General features: G+C 33.3%; 1 protein-coding gene across 2 annotated transcripts in view; it reads right to left on the reverse strand.

The window, feature by feature from the left end:
- ABCD2 (ATP binding cassette subfamily D member 2) overlaps positions 1–14,506 on the reverse strand; it is a 61,680-nt gene that overhangs the window by 13,357 nt on the left and 33,817 nt on the right. For both annotated transcript variants that reach the window (XM_017512768.2, XM_017512765.2), the window contains exons 7-8: positions 12,434–12,579; positions 5,045–5,129 (exon numbers count right to left, since the gene is read on the reverse strand). In XM_017512768.2, coding sequence (XP_017368257.1) covers positions 5,045–5,129; positions 12,434–12,579 — 231 coding nt within the window. The remainder of the gene's footprint in view (positions 1–5,044; positions 5,130–12,433; positions 12,580–14,506) is intronic.

The raw sequence follows: 14,506 nt of genomic DNA on the forward strand, positions 1-14,506 counted from the left end.
AGGCACTTGCCACCACGCCCAGCTAATTTTTTGTATTTTTAGTAGAGACGGGGTTTCACCATGTTGACCAGGATGGTCTCGATCTCTTGACCTCGTGATCCACCCGCCTCGGCCTCCTAGAGTGCTGGGATTACAGGCTTGAGCCACCGCGCCCGGCGAGAATATGACATTATTAAAGGCAATCAATGATAAAGCAAACAAGTAGTTATCCCCCTCTTTGGACTAGAACATCACATTTTTAATAAATTTAAATATATTTTCTGATGCTTTTAAAAATAATACAATAAGCTTTATTGTTTTGCAGATGAGTGAATCATAAATATGAGGCTAGGAAAGATGAGGCAGGTCACTAAGCACATCACTCCTACAGGAGTAGGAGGCAGGTTCATTTCTGGTGAGAAGGGTCTGACTAATTATATGAAGAATACATTGCAATCACTAATTATCAAACTGGCCACAGCCCTGTTAGCAAAGATTTAATGAGAAGATTATTTTATCAGCAATGTGAATAGCTAAGCATTACTAATGGAATTTCATCACTCTAAGACTGCAAGAGTGAATGTGCCTCATCTTACAAATTTATAGCAGACATTTAACCTCATCATATTGGAACCATACTCCAGAATCAAATTCTTAAGTGAAGAAGTAAATATTTTTCTAATTATATTGGACAATTTTTAAGTGTATTTTTTACTTTGATAGTGCATATCTGTTATCAGAGACACCCTATCACTTGGCATTGTTTCCTTCTGTTTATCCTCTCTCCTCTCATCTCACCCGCTGCTCTTACTTTTCTTTCACCTTTCCCTTTCTTCTTTCCAGTCCCACTGGACTGTTGGTACTTACTTAGCTTAGTTAATGGTAACAGAGTCAACTCTCACACTGTCATTTACTATTCAGTTTGGAGTTGAAAATCAGTATCAAGTATTTGTGAGGACAATTTCCTTTATAAAAAATTCTGATTTTTAAAAATAAAATGAAGAGAAATTTTAAAAAATGAAAATCGGTAATTTCTTATCAGCATAAATAATCATTTGCCCTGTAAGTTACTGTTCTATAATGGATTTGCTTATTAAAAGGACCCAGTTACCTACTATACGTCCGGTGGTCAAGGCTAATAGATATAGGAGTCAAAGACTCTAAAACTGTTCTACATGCAAAGAATAAGAGATCAGTTCCTGTTCTCCATGACAACGTTACTGGAAGTAACGTTACTGGTTGATTTTTGGTTACTGTTCTGGTATTAAGCATTACTTCTTTGTCTCAGAGTTATTTTCTGTTTCGTGGATGATATTTTTAAGTAAAAAAGAGGAAGAATTAAAGGAAGTATAAAAGAGAAAGTTTGAATAAAATTTTCCTTTTGTGTAAAGCTCTTTCCAGTTACTAACTTGTCTATTGCATTTTGTTTTATTTTTCAGAGTGCTTTGAAGGAAACAGAGAAAATATGCCATTTTAGAATTAGAAAAAAGTATGTATCTTAAACTGTTGTCATAGCAACCCCTAGTCTAGCAGATGTAAGATCACACGTTTTAGTTTCCTTGGCAGTACCTCGGGGTGTGTGTGTGTGTGTGTGTGTGTACTTAAATATATCAAGCAATAGTTAATCTGGTACTGATATAAGTAAATAAGGCATTAGATGATATTGTTTCTCAGGTTTCCTTTCCTTTTTGCTTTGTGTATCATCAGTAGAATGGGCTTTGTGAAGGACTTAATCTACCTCCCTTAAGATAGGACTTTTTCAATCATTCTTGAGTTATTAAAACATTTAAAATCCTCTCAAAAAGTGAATACTATTGGGATGCTTATTACTTCCTGCTAAAGTTATTCATTTTTGCCAGCTCAAGTCTTTCACATCAGAATTCAAACTTTAAATCCTTTGAGAATGAGGGAAGGCAGTTTCCTATAGTTAAACTTTCTCTTCACTAGATTGAATATCTAAAATTCCTTTTATCTTTTGTCAAAAGATTGTGCTTTTAAGCTACTTGCTCTTCTTATAAATCTTTATATGGCTCACTGAATTTTCTTTCCATGGATATACTCTTGACTTACCTTCACTCATTATCACATTATATACAAAATATTTTAGATACACAAACACGAAGTATTTATTTCAGGTTATAAGTATGTGAAATCTCTTTGGATCAACAACTTTTATTAATGCCACTTGCTATTTATTACAAGGTTTATTTTATTAACACACTGATACAGTGAAAAATTTATGGCTAAATTTTGCATTCGCTGTATTATATTTCATTAACTATGCTGGTGATCATATTAGTGGATCCTTATGGCCTAGACCCAAACAGATTCAGGTTGATAGTGGATAACAGCTGGTCATAAATGCCAATCTGTAAAGTTTACTCTTGAATTTCATCACGTCTTCTGAGAAAGGGGTATTCCAAAATACATGTCATTAAAAATCCCAAGTTAGCAAAATTTAGTCTATATTTTTAGCTAGCCATATTCTTAACCGTACATTATTATAAATAACATGCTATGAACACAACTAATACTTTTTTTCACTAAAAATTCCAGCTAAACATGAAAATATTATTTAGTGCATGATTTAATTTACATGAAGTTATACAACGATCAAAACTAATTTAAGGTGATAGGAATCGGAACAGAAGTGTCTAGAGGGGACTGGATTGACAAGGAGGATGAGAAAACTTCCTAGGGTAACAGAAATGTTCTTTATCTTGATGGGGTATTGGTTACACAATGTAGAAAAATTTATAAAAGTCATTCAATTGTATACCTAAAATGTGTGTATTTGGCATATAAATTTCAGTACAATAACAATAAGCTCTGTTTATTATACAGTATTATAGAAAAGCACATAATTACATATGAAATAAAAGATATAAATTATAATATGTTTCATGAAAATAGCTGCATTAAAATAATAAAAACAACAACTAACTTTTGTTTATTATCAAGACCGGTAAAAAATATCCCCCAATTTTAACAGTGTTTAAATGTTACAGTAATTTAAAATTTAAATAATTTAAAATATCCAAAATGCCAGTGCTAATAAGATAACAGCTAATGAGATAACAGATTTTTTCTTTTTTTTACTTACATACATTTTCTACTTTTAAAAATGCACATAATTATATTTTAATACAATTTTTAAAATCATTTTCATATGCTATGGTCTTATTAAAAAGGCTGAACCCAAATCTCATCAAGCTCTTTGCTCTAATTTCCAGTTTACAGAAAAAAAAATGAAAGACTGGGAGAAAGATAAAGGACCCCTAGATTTACCTGATAAGGTAGCAATGAGGTAAATCTAGAACAGGCAACATTCTACAGGACAATTAACCCAGTTCCTTCAACAAGTCAAAGGTATAAGAGGTAGGTGGGGCCCAGGAGGAGGAGAGACTCTTTAGATTAAAAAGGAATTAAGCGATGTAACAATAAAACAATAAAATGCCATGTGTGAAACTTGTTTAGATCCGGGTTTGAACAAATCAAGTGTAAAAAGATATTTTTGAGACTATCAGGGAAACTTAGGATATGAACCATTTATTAAATGACTTTAAATAATATTACCAATTTAATTAGATATTCTTATATGTTATTATATAAGGCTATATTCTAATATTTCATAGACTGTTGTCAAAGTATTTAGGGAAAAATGTCACAATATCTGTGATTTGCTTTAACATACTTCAGAAATAAAAAAATGAGTAGGTAAATCAAGTGTAGCAAAATGTTACACTTGTTGAATCAGTGTGATGAGAATATGGAGTTCTTACAACAATTTCTCTTTTTTGATGAAGTTTGACATTTTTTCCATAATCAAAGGCTTTTAAAAAATGAATAGCCAACTGATTGCTAAGTGTGGGACAACTGATTGCTACATGTTCAATAATACATACTTGATATAATTTTTAAAGTTCTCTGCAAAAATGTTACTACTTTCACTGCAACTCACTCAAGAGTGCCGCATCTGCCATTATTTGTGGCCCATTCATGCATTCATGTACATAACTCTTTGGTCTTTTTTGCCCAAGACCTAAGTATTAAAAGTGAGTAAAATAGTTTCTGACAACCTTCTGTACTGCACAACTGAGACTCTCATTGCCAGAGATCTAAGAGGTGAAAAGAAAAAAGGAAGAAATCAGGCGAATCAGAAGGACTTTAATATTTCCTTCCAATATCTTGTGCTTGGTATCCTTAAACTCAAAAGGGTATGAAGCTGGTTGCAATTAAAAATGTTTTATCAGAAGCAATTGTTTCCTGCCTCTCAATTTTCCTCAGTCCATTGAAACCTAGGCAGAATGGTCCCTTTTTCCATTGACTATAACTTTGATTTCCAAGGGGAGAGCATTACTTGGTTTAATAGACGGCTAAACGGTCAAAAACTTGACTTACCTTGAATTTAAAAATTTAATTCAGAAAATATTACTGAATGTCTACCTATTGGATTTACACAAGTATTTTAATGATTGTATATTCTTCATATTTTAATATTTGAAATACAATTTATTTTATTTCATTAAGTTGTATGAAATAAATTTATTTCATAAATTATTACATAAAAACTTTTATTTCATAAAATAAGTTTTATGAAATAAATTTATTTCATAAATTAAGCTTTATTATATAAAAACTTAATTTAGTCCTCTGTATATATTATTTCTATATTACTATACAATAAACAGAGCTTGTTGTTATTGTACTAAAATTTATATACCAAATACACATTTAAATTAAATTGAAATTAAAATTCTTCATATTTTAAAATTAGTAATCATTCATTCAAGCTTAGGATACATAAAAACTTAATTTAGTCCTCTGTACACATTATTTCATCTACCATTACTCAACATGAAAGAAAAAGAAAAAATACTTGGAGATTCTATTATGAGAAAAATTAATGTAAGAAATTTAAAAACTATAAACTCTATGCAGTAATTTTATAGTAATATTTTTTAAACTAAAGATAAAGACAATAAATCCTGTCCAAACATTTGTTGTTATTGTTTGGGTTGGTTACAACAATGGAATAGTAGTTACCTGAATTTAATATACTTACTTATGATAAAACATACGAGCCATGCCCATTCTTTGTTTTTCCCCTCCTGACAGGACATCTTTCCAGTCCATAACAGCATCCCATCCTTAAGAAAACAAAAATATATACATTTGTTTAAATCGTTTGTTTAATTGTTACTGTTTCTACCCTAGACAAGTGATTCCTCACAAATCCAAATTGTCACCATAAAGAACTTGGTATTTTACAGAACATGTGCTTGGGATAAATGTCAGAGCTTCATGTATAAGCATTTTGTTTTAGAGTTGATATTGTTTTGATGGTAATAATTTCTTATATTGACAAATGATCTTATAAGAATTCTAAACACTGACACTTTAAAATTTTTGTTTGTTTCTCAGTGTCTCCAGTGGGTTGATAGGCTTATACTTATTTTGGTGGGAAATGGGAGAAAAGACCCAACAAATTTTCATAGGTCAATTGCAAAGTCTATGAAAGGAACTAACTTAAGTGGCACCCCTGTGCCTAGCACTTTATGTGAGTTTTGTCATATTTCACAGTTTTGTAAGGCAGATTTTATTTTTTGCATTTTATAAGTGAGCAGCCTATAGTTCATAGAGTAATTGACATGTCTAGGTTTATACAATCAGATGTCAGAACTGGGATTTATGTTTAGGTATATCTGATGCTTTGACTGTTTTTCCATGCATGCTATTTCTTAAAACATCTTAATTGTTGACTTTCTATTTGATACTTATTTAAAAAGCAAGGATTCTATTTTTCTTACCAATAGAGTAGGTCTATGTATATTCATATGGAAATGTGCCTAGAATATCTGTATTTTAAAAATCAACTTTCAGAATTGTATATATCATCATCTTTCTGTAAATAAACACATAGACACTTTCAGGAACAGAAATAGATTTATTTCCTCAGTTACCTATTTTTATAAATTCTAAAAATTTTATAATAAGCCTACCTTATTTTTGTAATTAGATTTTTAAAAGAAGATTACTTAAAAACAAAACCATAGTTCCGTTACTGGAGAGTCAGATTTTCAAAGAAGAAAATGACTGCCAAAACATAACAGTCACTTAGAGCAAAATTTCTAAATCGTAAGTGTTCAGGACTTAACTCTCCTCTTTGGAAACAATCCATATTCTTTGCCATCTTTATACTTATTTAGCTGAATTTTTACCATTATTAAAATCTTGAAATAATCTTGGTCAATAGGAAAGAAAATAGAAAGTGTAGTCTTCATTGTTTTGTGTGTACTGTGTATCTGAAAAGTCAAATTATCAAAAATGATTATTTGATTCTTCTGCTGGTCAAAATAAAAATTTGGACTTGTTTTTGAAATCCAAAAGTTCAGAGGCTTTGATGAAATAATATACATTAGTTCTTAAAGATAAAATGCATCTTTATATTTCTTACCATCTTCTTCCTTTAAAATTACCACTACAAAGTACATAGCATTAAAAAAATGTATAAAAGCATAAAAACGAAAGGAAGAACAATGGTTGACTGATGGAGATAGATGATAACTGGATAGAAGGAAACAGGAATCAGATGTTTTTAGGGTACATTTAAAAATACCTTTTCATTTATAAATTATGTAAAAGTGTTACTCCAAAAATTAAATAAGCAAAGGCATATAATAAAAGTAATGCAATATATGAAAAGTTACCAATAAAAAAATATCTGGAGTGAAAAGAGACTTTCTCTGTTTCCCAATTACACCTAAAATCTCATTCTCCAGAGGGGATCACTGTTCATTTTCTTGAGTCTTCCAGAAATTGTCATTTCTTAAAATACACATAGGAAATAGGCATATCCTTAAAATTTTATATTAGGAAAAATAATATTGAAATATCATCTGATTTAGAGTTCTTCCTTCTGGGAAAAACTGTTGAAATAAAACTTTCCCTGTGATTGAATTTCATAGTATTTATGAAATATATGTGATGATTTGAGAAATAGATTTGGATTACTAAGCAGTGGAGAAATATTCTGGGCTTAACATTTTTTTTCCCTGCCCACTGAAAACATGGCACAAGAGATAGTATCTGCATCGAAGAACATTTTAACTTTTACATATTTTAATAATCATGTTCTTTGTTCTACTAAACCCAAAGATTTTTGTAGGCCCTAGTATTGCATGATCACGGAACACATAAATCAAAACTCTGAGTCATAATGTTGCCTCTGATGCTGATTTAATGAGAACAAGTCAGCAAAAAAGAGAATGATTTTCCTGCTTCCTAGAGATGCATATGCTTCTTTCGTTCTGCCCATTTGTTAACCCTTGTATGCTTTCCTGTTTTGTAACCTAGTTGATGGAATGGAATGTAGTTTGTAATTCCATTTTTATTATACTAACCAAAGGATTAGCTAGTCTAAATAGAACGTCAGTAGGCTTCTTTCTAATTGAGTAATGTACTTGCAAATTTAAGTGTTTTCCTGCTTTGCTTAAATATTTCAGGTTTAAGAATTAAGCAAGTAAAACAGGTTTCCTTGAAGTTTTTTTTTATATGCAAGGATATAATCGTTTTTATTATTGTTTAAAAAGTTAGGGGGTACCATAGCGTAGTGGCATACCCTAGCATAGAACACGGACTTTCAAGTCAGATCTGTGTTTGAATCCCTGTCCCAAAACTTGTCATGGGACTCTGAGTAAGTTACTAAGTTTCTGAAATTAATCTTTAAGATGAAGATAGCAAAACCTACGTCATTGTAATATTATGTATATTAAATATTGATATATACAAATTCCACATAGTAAGCACTCAAAAGCCCATAACAATTGTGATTACATTTTTAAGTTTGAAAAATTCTTGGAAATAATTCTAGAATTTCTTGATGACTTCTAAAAGAATATAATATCTCACATGTGTTCTAAATATCTATTAGATTTCAAACTTCCTCAACATAACTTGCCTAAGATAAAGATGTAGTATTTATTCTACCACAGTCTTTTGAAACTCCAAGGAGTTGGACCTCATGAAACAAAAACCAATCTGCTTTCCATATATAGTAGGAATTACAAATACCAAAAATATTAAAAGTATTTTTTTTGCCTGCCTTGATTGTTTATTGTAAGGATCAAATGAAATAATGTATGTGATATTGCTATATAAAACATCAAGCATTATCACACAAAGAGAAAAGATAGTATCAATATTACAACTAATAATATTAACATTAGCTACTAATTCTTCTTTTTTCTTTCTTTCTTTCTTTTTTTCTTTATTTTTTTTAAGACAGTGTTTCACTCTTGTTGCCTAGTCTGGAGTACAGTGATGCAGTCACACCTCACTGCAACCTTGACTTTGCAGGCTCAGGTGATTCTCCCACCTCAGCCTCCCAAATAGCTGGGACTTCAGGGGTGTGCCACCATGCCTGGCTAATTTTTATATTTTTTTGTAGAGAAGTAGTTTCATCATGTTGCCCAGGCTTGTTTCAACCTCCTAGGTTAAAGCTATCTGCCCTCCTGAGCCTCCCAAAGTGCTGGGATTACAGGTGTGAGCCACTGAACAGGTGTCAGCCAGCTGCTAATTCTTGTACTCATATGCCACTGTGCTAAAGTTTTACATATTTATTTAATTTATTTAATTTAATTGATTTAATCTTCACAAAAAACGTATAAGGTAGATATTTATCCTCATTTTATAGTTGAAGATACACAGAACAGTGCTAATCAAGATTTAATTCCAGAACTCTGAGTTAAAAGCCCATATTCTCAATCACTGTATTACTACTAATACAGTGGGCTAATAATGTAAGTGGGCTGTGAAATAGAATATAAAATCCATTTAAAATTAAACTTGGGGTCTCATTTGTTATTTCAGTCATTTTTCTAGACTATGGATTATTAAACTACTTGAAAGTGTGACTATTATTATTATTATTTTAACTTTTAGGATTGGGGGAACATGTGAAGGTTTCTTACACAGGTAAACATGTGTCATGGGGGTTTGTTGTACATATTATCTCATCACCTGGGTATTAAGCCCAGAACCCAATGGTTATATTTTCTGCTTCTCTGCCTCCTCCCGCCCTCCAATCCTCAAGTAGGCCTGAGTCTCTGTTGTTTCCTTCTTTGTGTTCATAAGTTCTTATTACTTAGCTCCTACTTATAAGTGAGAACATGCAGTATATGGTTTTCTGTTCCTGCATTAGTTTGCTAAGGATGATTGCCTCCAGCTCCATTCATGTTAACACAAAATACAAGATCTCATTCTTTTTTATGGCTGCATAATATTCCATGGTGTATATGTACCATATTTTCTTTATTTAATCTGTCATTGATGGGCATTTAGGTTGATTCCATGTTTTTGCTATTGTGAATAGTGTTGTGATGACCATTTGTGTGCATGTGTCTTTGTGGTACAATTATTTATATTCCTCTGGGTATAAACCCAGTAATGAGATTGCTGGGTCAAATGGCAGTTCTGTTTTTAGCTCTTTAAGGGATTACCACACTACTTTCCACAATGGTTGAACTGATTTATACTCCCATCAACAATGTATAAGTGCTCCCTTTTTCCCACAACCTTGTCGACATCTGTTATTTTTTGACTTTTTAATAATAGCCATTTTGACTAGTATGAGATGGTTTCTCACTGTGGTTTTCATTTGGATTTCTCTAATGATCAGTGATATTGAGCATTTTTATAATATGCTTGTTGGCTGCATGTATGAACAGAAGTGTCTGTTCATGTCCTTTTCCCACTTTTAAATGATGTTGTTTCTTTCTTGCAAATTTGTTTAAGTTCCTTATAGATGTTGGATATTAGACCTTTGTCAGATGCATAGTTTGCAAATATTTTCTCCCCTTCTGTAGGTTGTCTGTTTACCCTGTTGATAGTTTCTTTTACTGTGCAGAAACTCTTAAGTTTAATTAGATCTCACTTGTCAGTTTTTGCTTTTATTGTGATTGCTTTTGGTATCTTTGTCATGAAGTCTTGGTCTGTTTCTATGTCCAGGATAGTATTGCCTAGATTGTCTTCCAGGATTTTTATAGTTTGGGGTTTTACATTTAAGTCTCTGATCCATCTTGTGTTGATTTTTGTATATGGTATAAAGAAGAGGTCCAGTTTCAGTCTTCTGCATATGGCTAGCCGGTTATCCCAATACCATTTACTTAATAATGTCTTTTCTCCATTGCTTGTTCTTGTCAGCTTTGTCAAAGACTAGATGATTGTAGATGTGTGCCCTCATTTCTGGGTTCTCTCTTCTGTTTCATTGGTCTGTGTGTCTGTTTTTGTAACAGTACTATACTGTTTTGGTTACTGTTGCCTTGTAGTATAGTTTGAAGTGGGAAGGCATGATGCCTCCAGCTTTGTTCCTTTTGCTTAGGATTACCTTGGCTATTCAGGTCCTTTCTTGGTTTCATATAAACTTTAAAATAGTTTTTTCTGGTTCTGTGAAGAATGTCACTGGTAGTTTGATAGGCATAGCATTGAATATGTAAATTGCTTTGGGCAGCATAGCCATTTTAATAATATTGATTCTTTCTATCCGTGAATATGTGATGTTTTTCCATTTGTGTCTTCTCTGATTTCTTTGAGCAGTGTTTTGTAATTTTTATTGTAGAGATCTTTCTACAGATCAGCTAACCTCTCTGGTTAGCTGTATTCCTAGGTATTTTATTCTTTTTGCGGCAATTATGAATGGGATTGCCTTCCTGATATGGCTCTTGGTTTGGCAGTTGTTAATGTGTATAAATGCTAGTGATTTTTGTATATTGATTTTGTATCCTGAAACTTTGCTGAAGTTGTTTATCAGCTGAAGGAGCTTTTGAGCTGATACTATGGGATTTTCTAGATGTAAAATCATGTGTCTGCAAGCAGGGATAGTTTGACTTCCTCTCTTCCTATATAGATGCCGTTTATTCTTTTCTCTTGCCTGAATGCTCTGGCTAAAGTGTGATTATTATTATTAAATTATTTGGAAGTATCACTAAGCACAGAAAGAGTATTATTAGACCATACTTCTATTTTAAGCTTACATGTACAAATGTTATTTATACTGTTTCAAAAATGTTTTATGCTGAAAAGCCACAATACAGAAGTTTCTAACTTTAATTCTCTATGTGCTACTTGAAAGCAAAAATGATATTGGTAAGATTGTGGGTCTGAAAAAAAAAAAAAAAAAAAAAAAAAAAGAAAAACCAAGTTCTGTGGTATCAACTTATCAAATTATTTAATTTAATGTAAGCCAAGAGCTTGTAAGGCAAATATTTCTGTCACTGACTTTACATACATCTAGACTGGCAATGGCCTCAGGGACTTTGTACATTCACATATAAAATAAAAGAAACATTTTTAAAATGTTAGCTTCACTGACATGGAGACTTGATAAAAACCTAGTGTGCTGCATTAAACATAACACAAGCAGAAAAAGAAATGTAATAATGGAACAGCAATAAATCTCCATCTTTATACTTATGCGCTTATTTCTGATTATAGCATACGTTCTAATTAAACCACAGACTAAATATATATTCAAGCTTACTTTTTAAAAGTAACTCTCTTCCCGCCGCCCAAGATGCCGAAAGGAAAGAAGGCCAAGGGGAAGAAGGTGGCTCCGGCCCCTGCTGTCGTGAAGAAGCAGGAGGCCAAGAAAGTGGTGAATCCCCTGTTTGAGAAAGGGCCTAAGAATTTTGGCATTGGACAGGACATCCAGTCCAAAAGAGACCTCACCGCTTTGTGAAATGGCCCCGCTATATCAGCTTGCAGCAGCTGAAAATGCCCCCTGCAATTAACCAGTTCACCCAGCCCTGGACCACCAAACAGCTACTCAGCTGCTTAAGCTGGCCCAGAAGGATAGGCCAGAGACAACGCAACAGAAGAAGCAGAGGCTGTTGGCTTGGGCCGAGAAGAAAGCTGCTGGCAAAAGGGACATCCCCAATAAGAGACCATCTGTCCTTCGAGCAGGAGTTAACACCGTCACCACCTTGGTGGAGAACAAGAAAGCTCAGCTGGTGGTGACTGCGCACGACGTGGATCCCATCGAGCTGGCTGTCTTCTTGCCTGCCCTGTGTTGTAAAATGGGAGTCCCTTACTGTATTATCAAGGTGAAGGCAAGACTGGGACGTCTAGTCCACAGGAAGACCTGCACCACTGTCGCCTTCACACAGGTTAACTCGGAAGACAAAGGCGCTTTGGCTAAGCTGATGGAAGCTATCAGGGCCAATTACAACGACAGGTGCGATGAGATCCACTGTCACTGGGGAGGCAATGTCCTGGGTCCCAAGTCTGTGGCTTGCATCACCAAGCTCGAAAAGGCAAAGGCTAAAGAACTTGCCACGAAACTGGGTTAAATGTACACTGTTGAGTTTTCTGTACATAAAAATAATTAAAACAATACAAATTTTCCTTCCAAAAAAAAGTGAAGTTAAATGCATTAAAAAAGAATGATGGACTTTACCTCCTTCTCTTTGAACTATGTGATAGAGATGGACATTGTGTAGGATATGTTCTAGATCTTGATCTGTATAACCTTTATCATGCATATCATCCACTGAATCAGGGTAAATGACTTGATCCCGAAGGCTTCCAAGAGACATATATGGCCTGTAAAACACCAAACACACAAAAACCCTGGTGGAAAATCATGTTAACTTACTCAGTGTTACATCTTGGTGGTCTGAAAACATCAGCAAAGACTTTAAACCCTACAATTCCAGGATGATATTTGTTACCCGGTAATGAGTACTTATCCCGCAGGCACTGATAACTGCTAAACAATACCGTTATGTTTACATAAAATCTTACTGACACATGGGCACAAGAAAAGCTTCTCCAAGAAATCATCTGACATTTTCTTTTTCTAAAAAATTCTATTTTATTTTTTATTTTGTAGAGACAGGGTCTTGATATGTTTTCCAGGCTGGTCTCAAACTCTTGCCTCAAATGATCCTCCTAACTTGATCTCCCAAAGCACTGGGATTACAGTTGTGAGGCACAGAACCCAGCCACATTCAACATTTTCAGCAGAGAAATTCTGTATATACTTTGTTTCACTGTTTTTGATAAATATTGATTCTGTAATTCATCTATAATTATTTGGGTTACCTATTACACAATTTGGGTTTTGACCCAGCAATGTGAACATACAAAACAACAAAAAAAATAATTCATAGTAAGAAAGACACATATTAAAGCTACCTTGAGTTTCTTACTTATCATATTGGCAAAAATTCAACAACTTGATAACTCACTGCACTGGCAGGCCTATGGGTTAAGGAGCGTTCTCATACTACAGTGAAAATGCAGAATGGTACAACTCTTAAGAAGGGGATTTGGCAGACTGACAGAGCATTTGCCCTTTGACCCATGTCTGGGAATTTACTCTGAAAATATACTTCTAAAATACAGAAAAAGATGCATAAAGTTATTCATTACAGCTTATTTGTAATAGCAAAATATTGAAATACAACGTAAATACCCATGAAAGGAGGCTGATGGAATAAACCATAGTACATCCACCATGCAGCTGTAAAAAGGATGAGGAAGGCTCCCAAACTGATATAGAGTGATTTCCACGATATATTGTTAAGTTGAAAAGCAAAAGCAGGGTTTCTCCACTGCGGCACTTTGGCTTATTGAATCAGATAACTCCTTGTTGCCGAGGGCTATCCTGTGTATAGTGGGATATTTAGCATTATACCTGGTGCCTACCCACTAGATGTCAGTAGCACCCCTTCCTGTAGTGAACCAATAAAATTGTCTCCAGATATTGCCAAATGACCCTGGGGGACAAAATCTTCCCAGTTGAGAACCATTTCTATGTAAAAAGAAAGCAAAATGAAATATATACATACCCATTTATCTTTACAAAAGGAAACACAGGAAGAGTAAACCAGAAACTAGTGAAGTTGGTTAGCCCGAGTATCCGTGCTATTAATACAGTTTTTACTTTTGGAATCCCATCAAAGTGTTCTTATTCAATAAATAAATAAAATTAAACCAACAAAAATGAAGGAAGAGACCTTAAAATTGAACACAACAAGAAAAAATTTAACTGAACAGTATATCCAAAGGATAAAGTAACCTCACACAGAGGGGGATGGAGGTGGGGATGAATTAATCCATGCAACTTTTGAACTTGGCTACATAATTTCAATGTCAAAGAATCACATGGAAATCTTGAACTTTATTTACAAGTTTATTTTTGGTAATGATATAGAGGTAGCAATTCTGAAACTATTTAATGTATATTATAGGATGGATTAAGTAAGTAAACGGTTTGGTAATGTTAGGAGCAAGAGTTCTCACTGTGGAAGAAGAAAGATACAATCATGCTATGTGAGAAGGCAAGAGAAAAACTCTACCATTTAATTTGAATTTGAGTATCAGTATGAATTTATATTTTTTAACAAAAAAAAATTTCTAGCCTTATCCACATCTGGAACATTCTAATATTATCCTTTGAGAAGCACACAACATCATTACAGTAATGTCGTAAATTCAATTGTGGACCCAAAAAGATCTATCTTAA

Source organism: Cebus imitator, unplaced genomic scaffold (genome assembly GCF_001604975.1).
Source record: "Cebus imitator isolate Cc_AM_T3 unplaced genomic scaffold, Cebus_imitator-1.0 Scaffold477, whole genome shotgun sequence".
In the NCBI taxonomy this organism is placed as follows: domain Eukaryota; kingdom Metazoa; phylum Chordata; class Mammalia; order Primates; family Cebidae; genus Cebus; species Cebus imitator.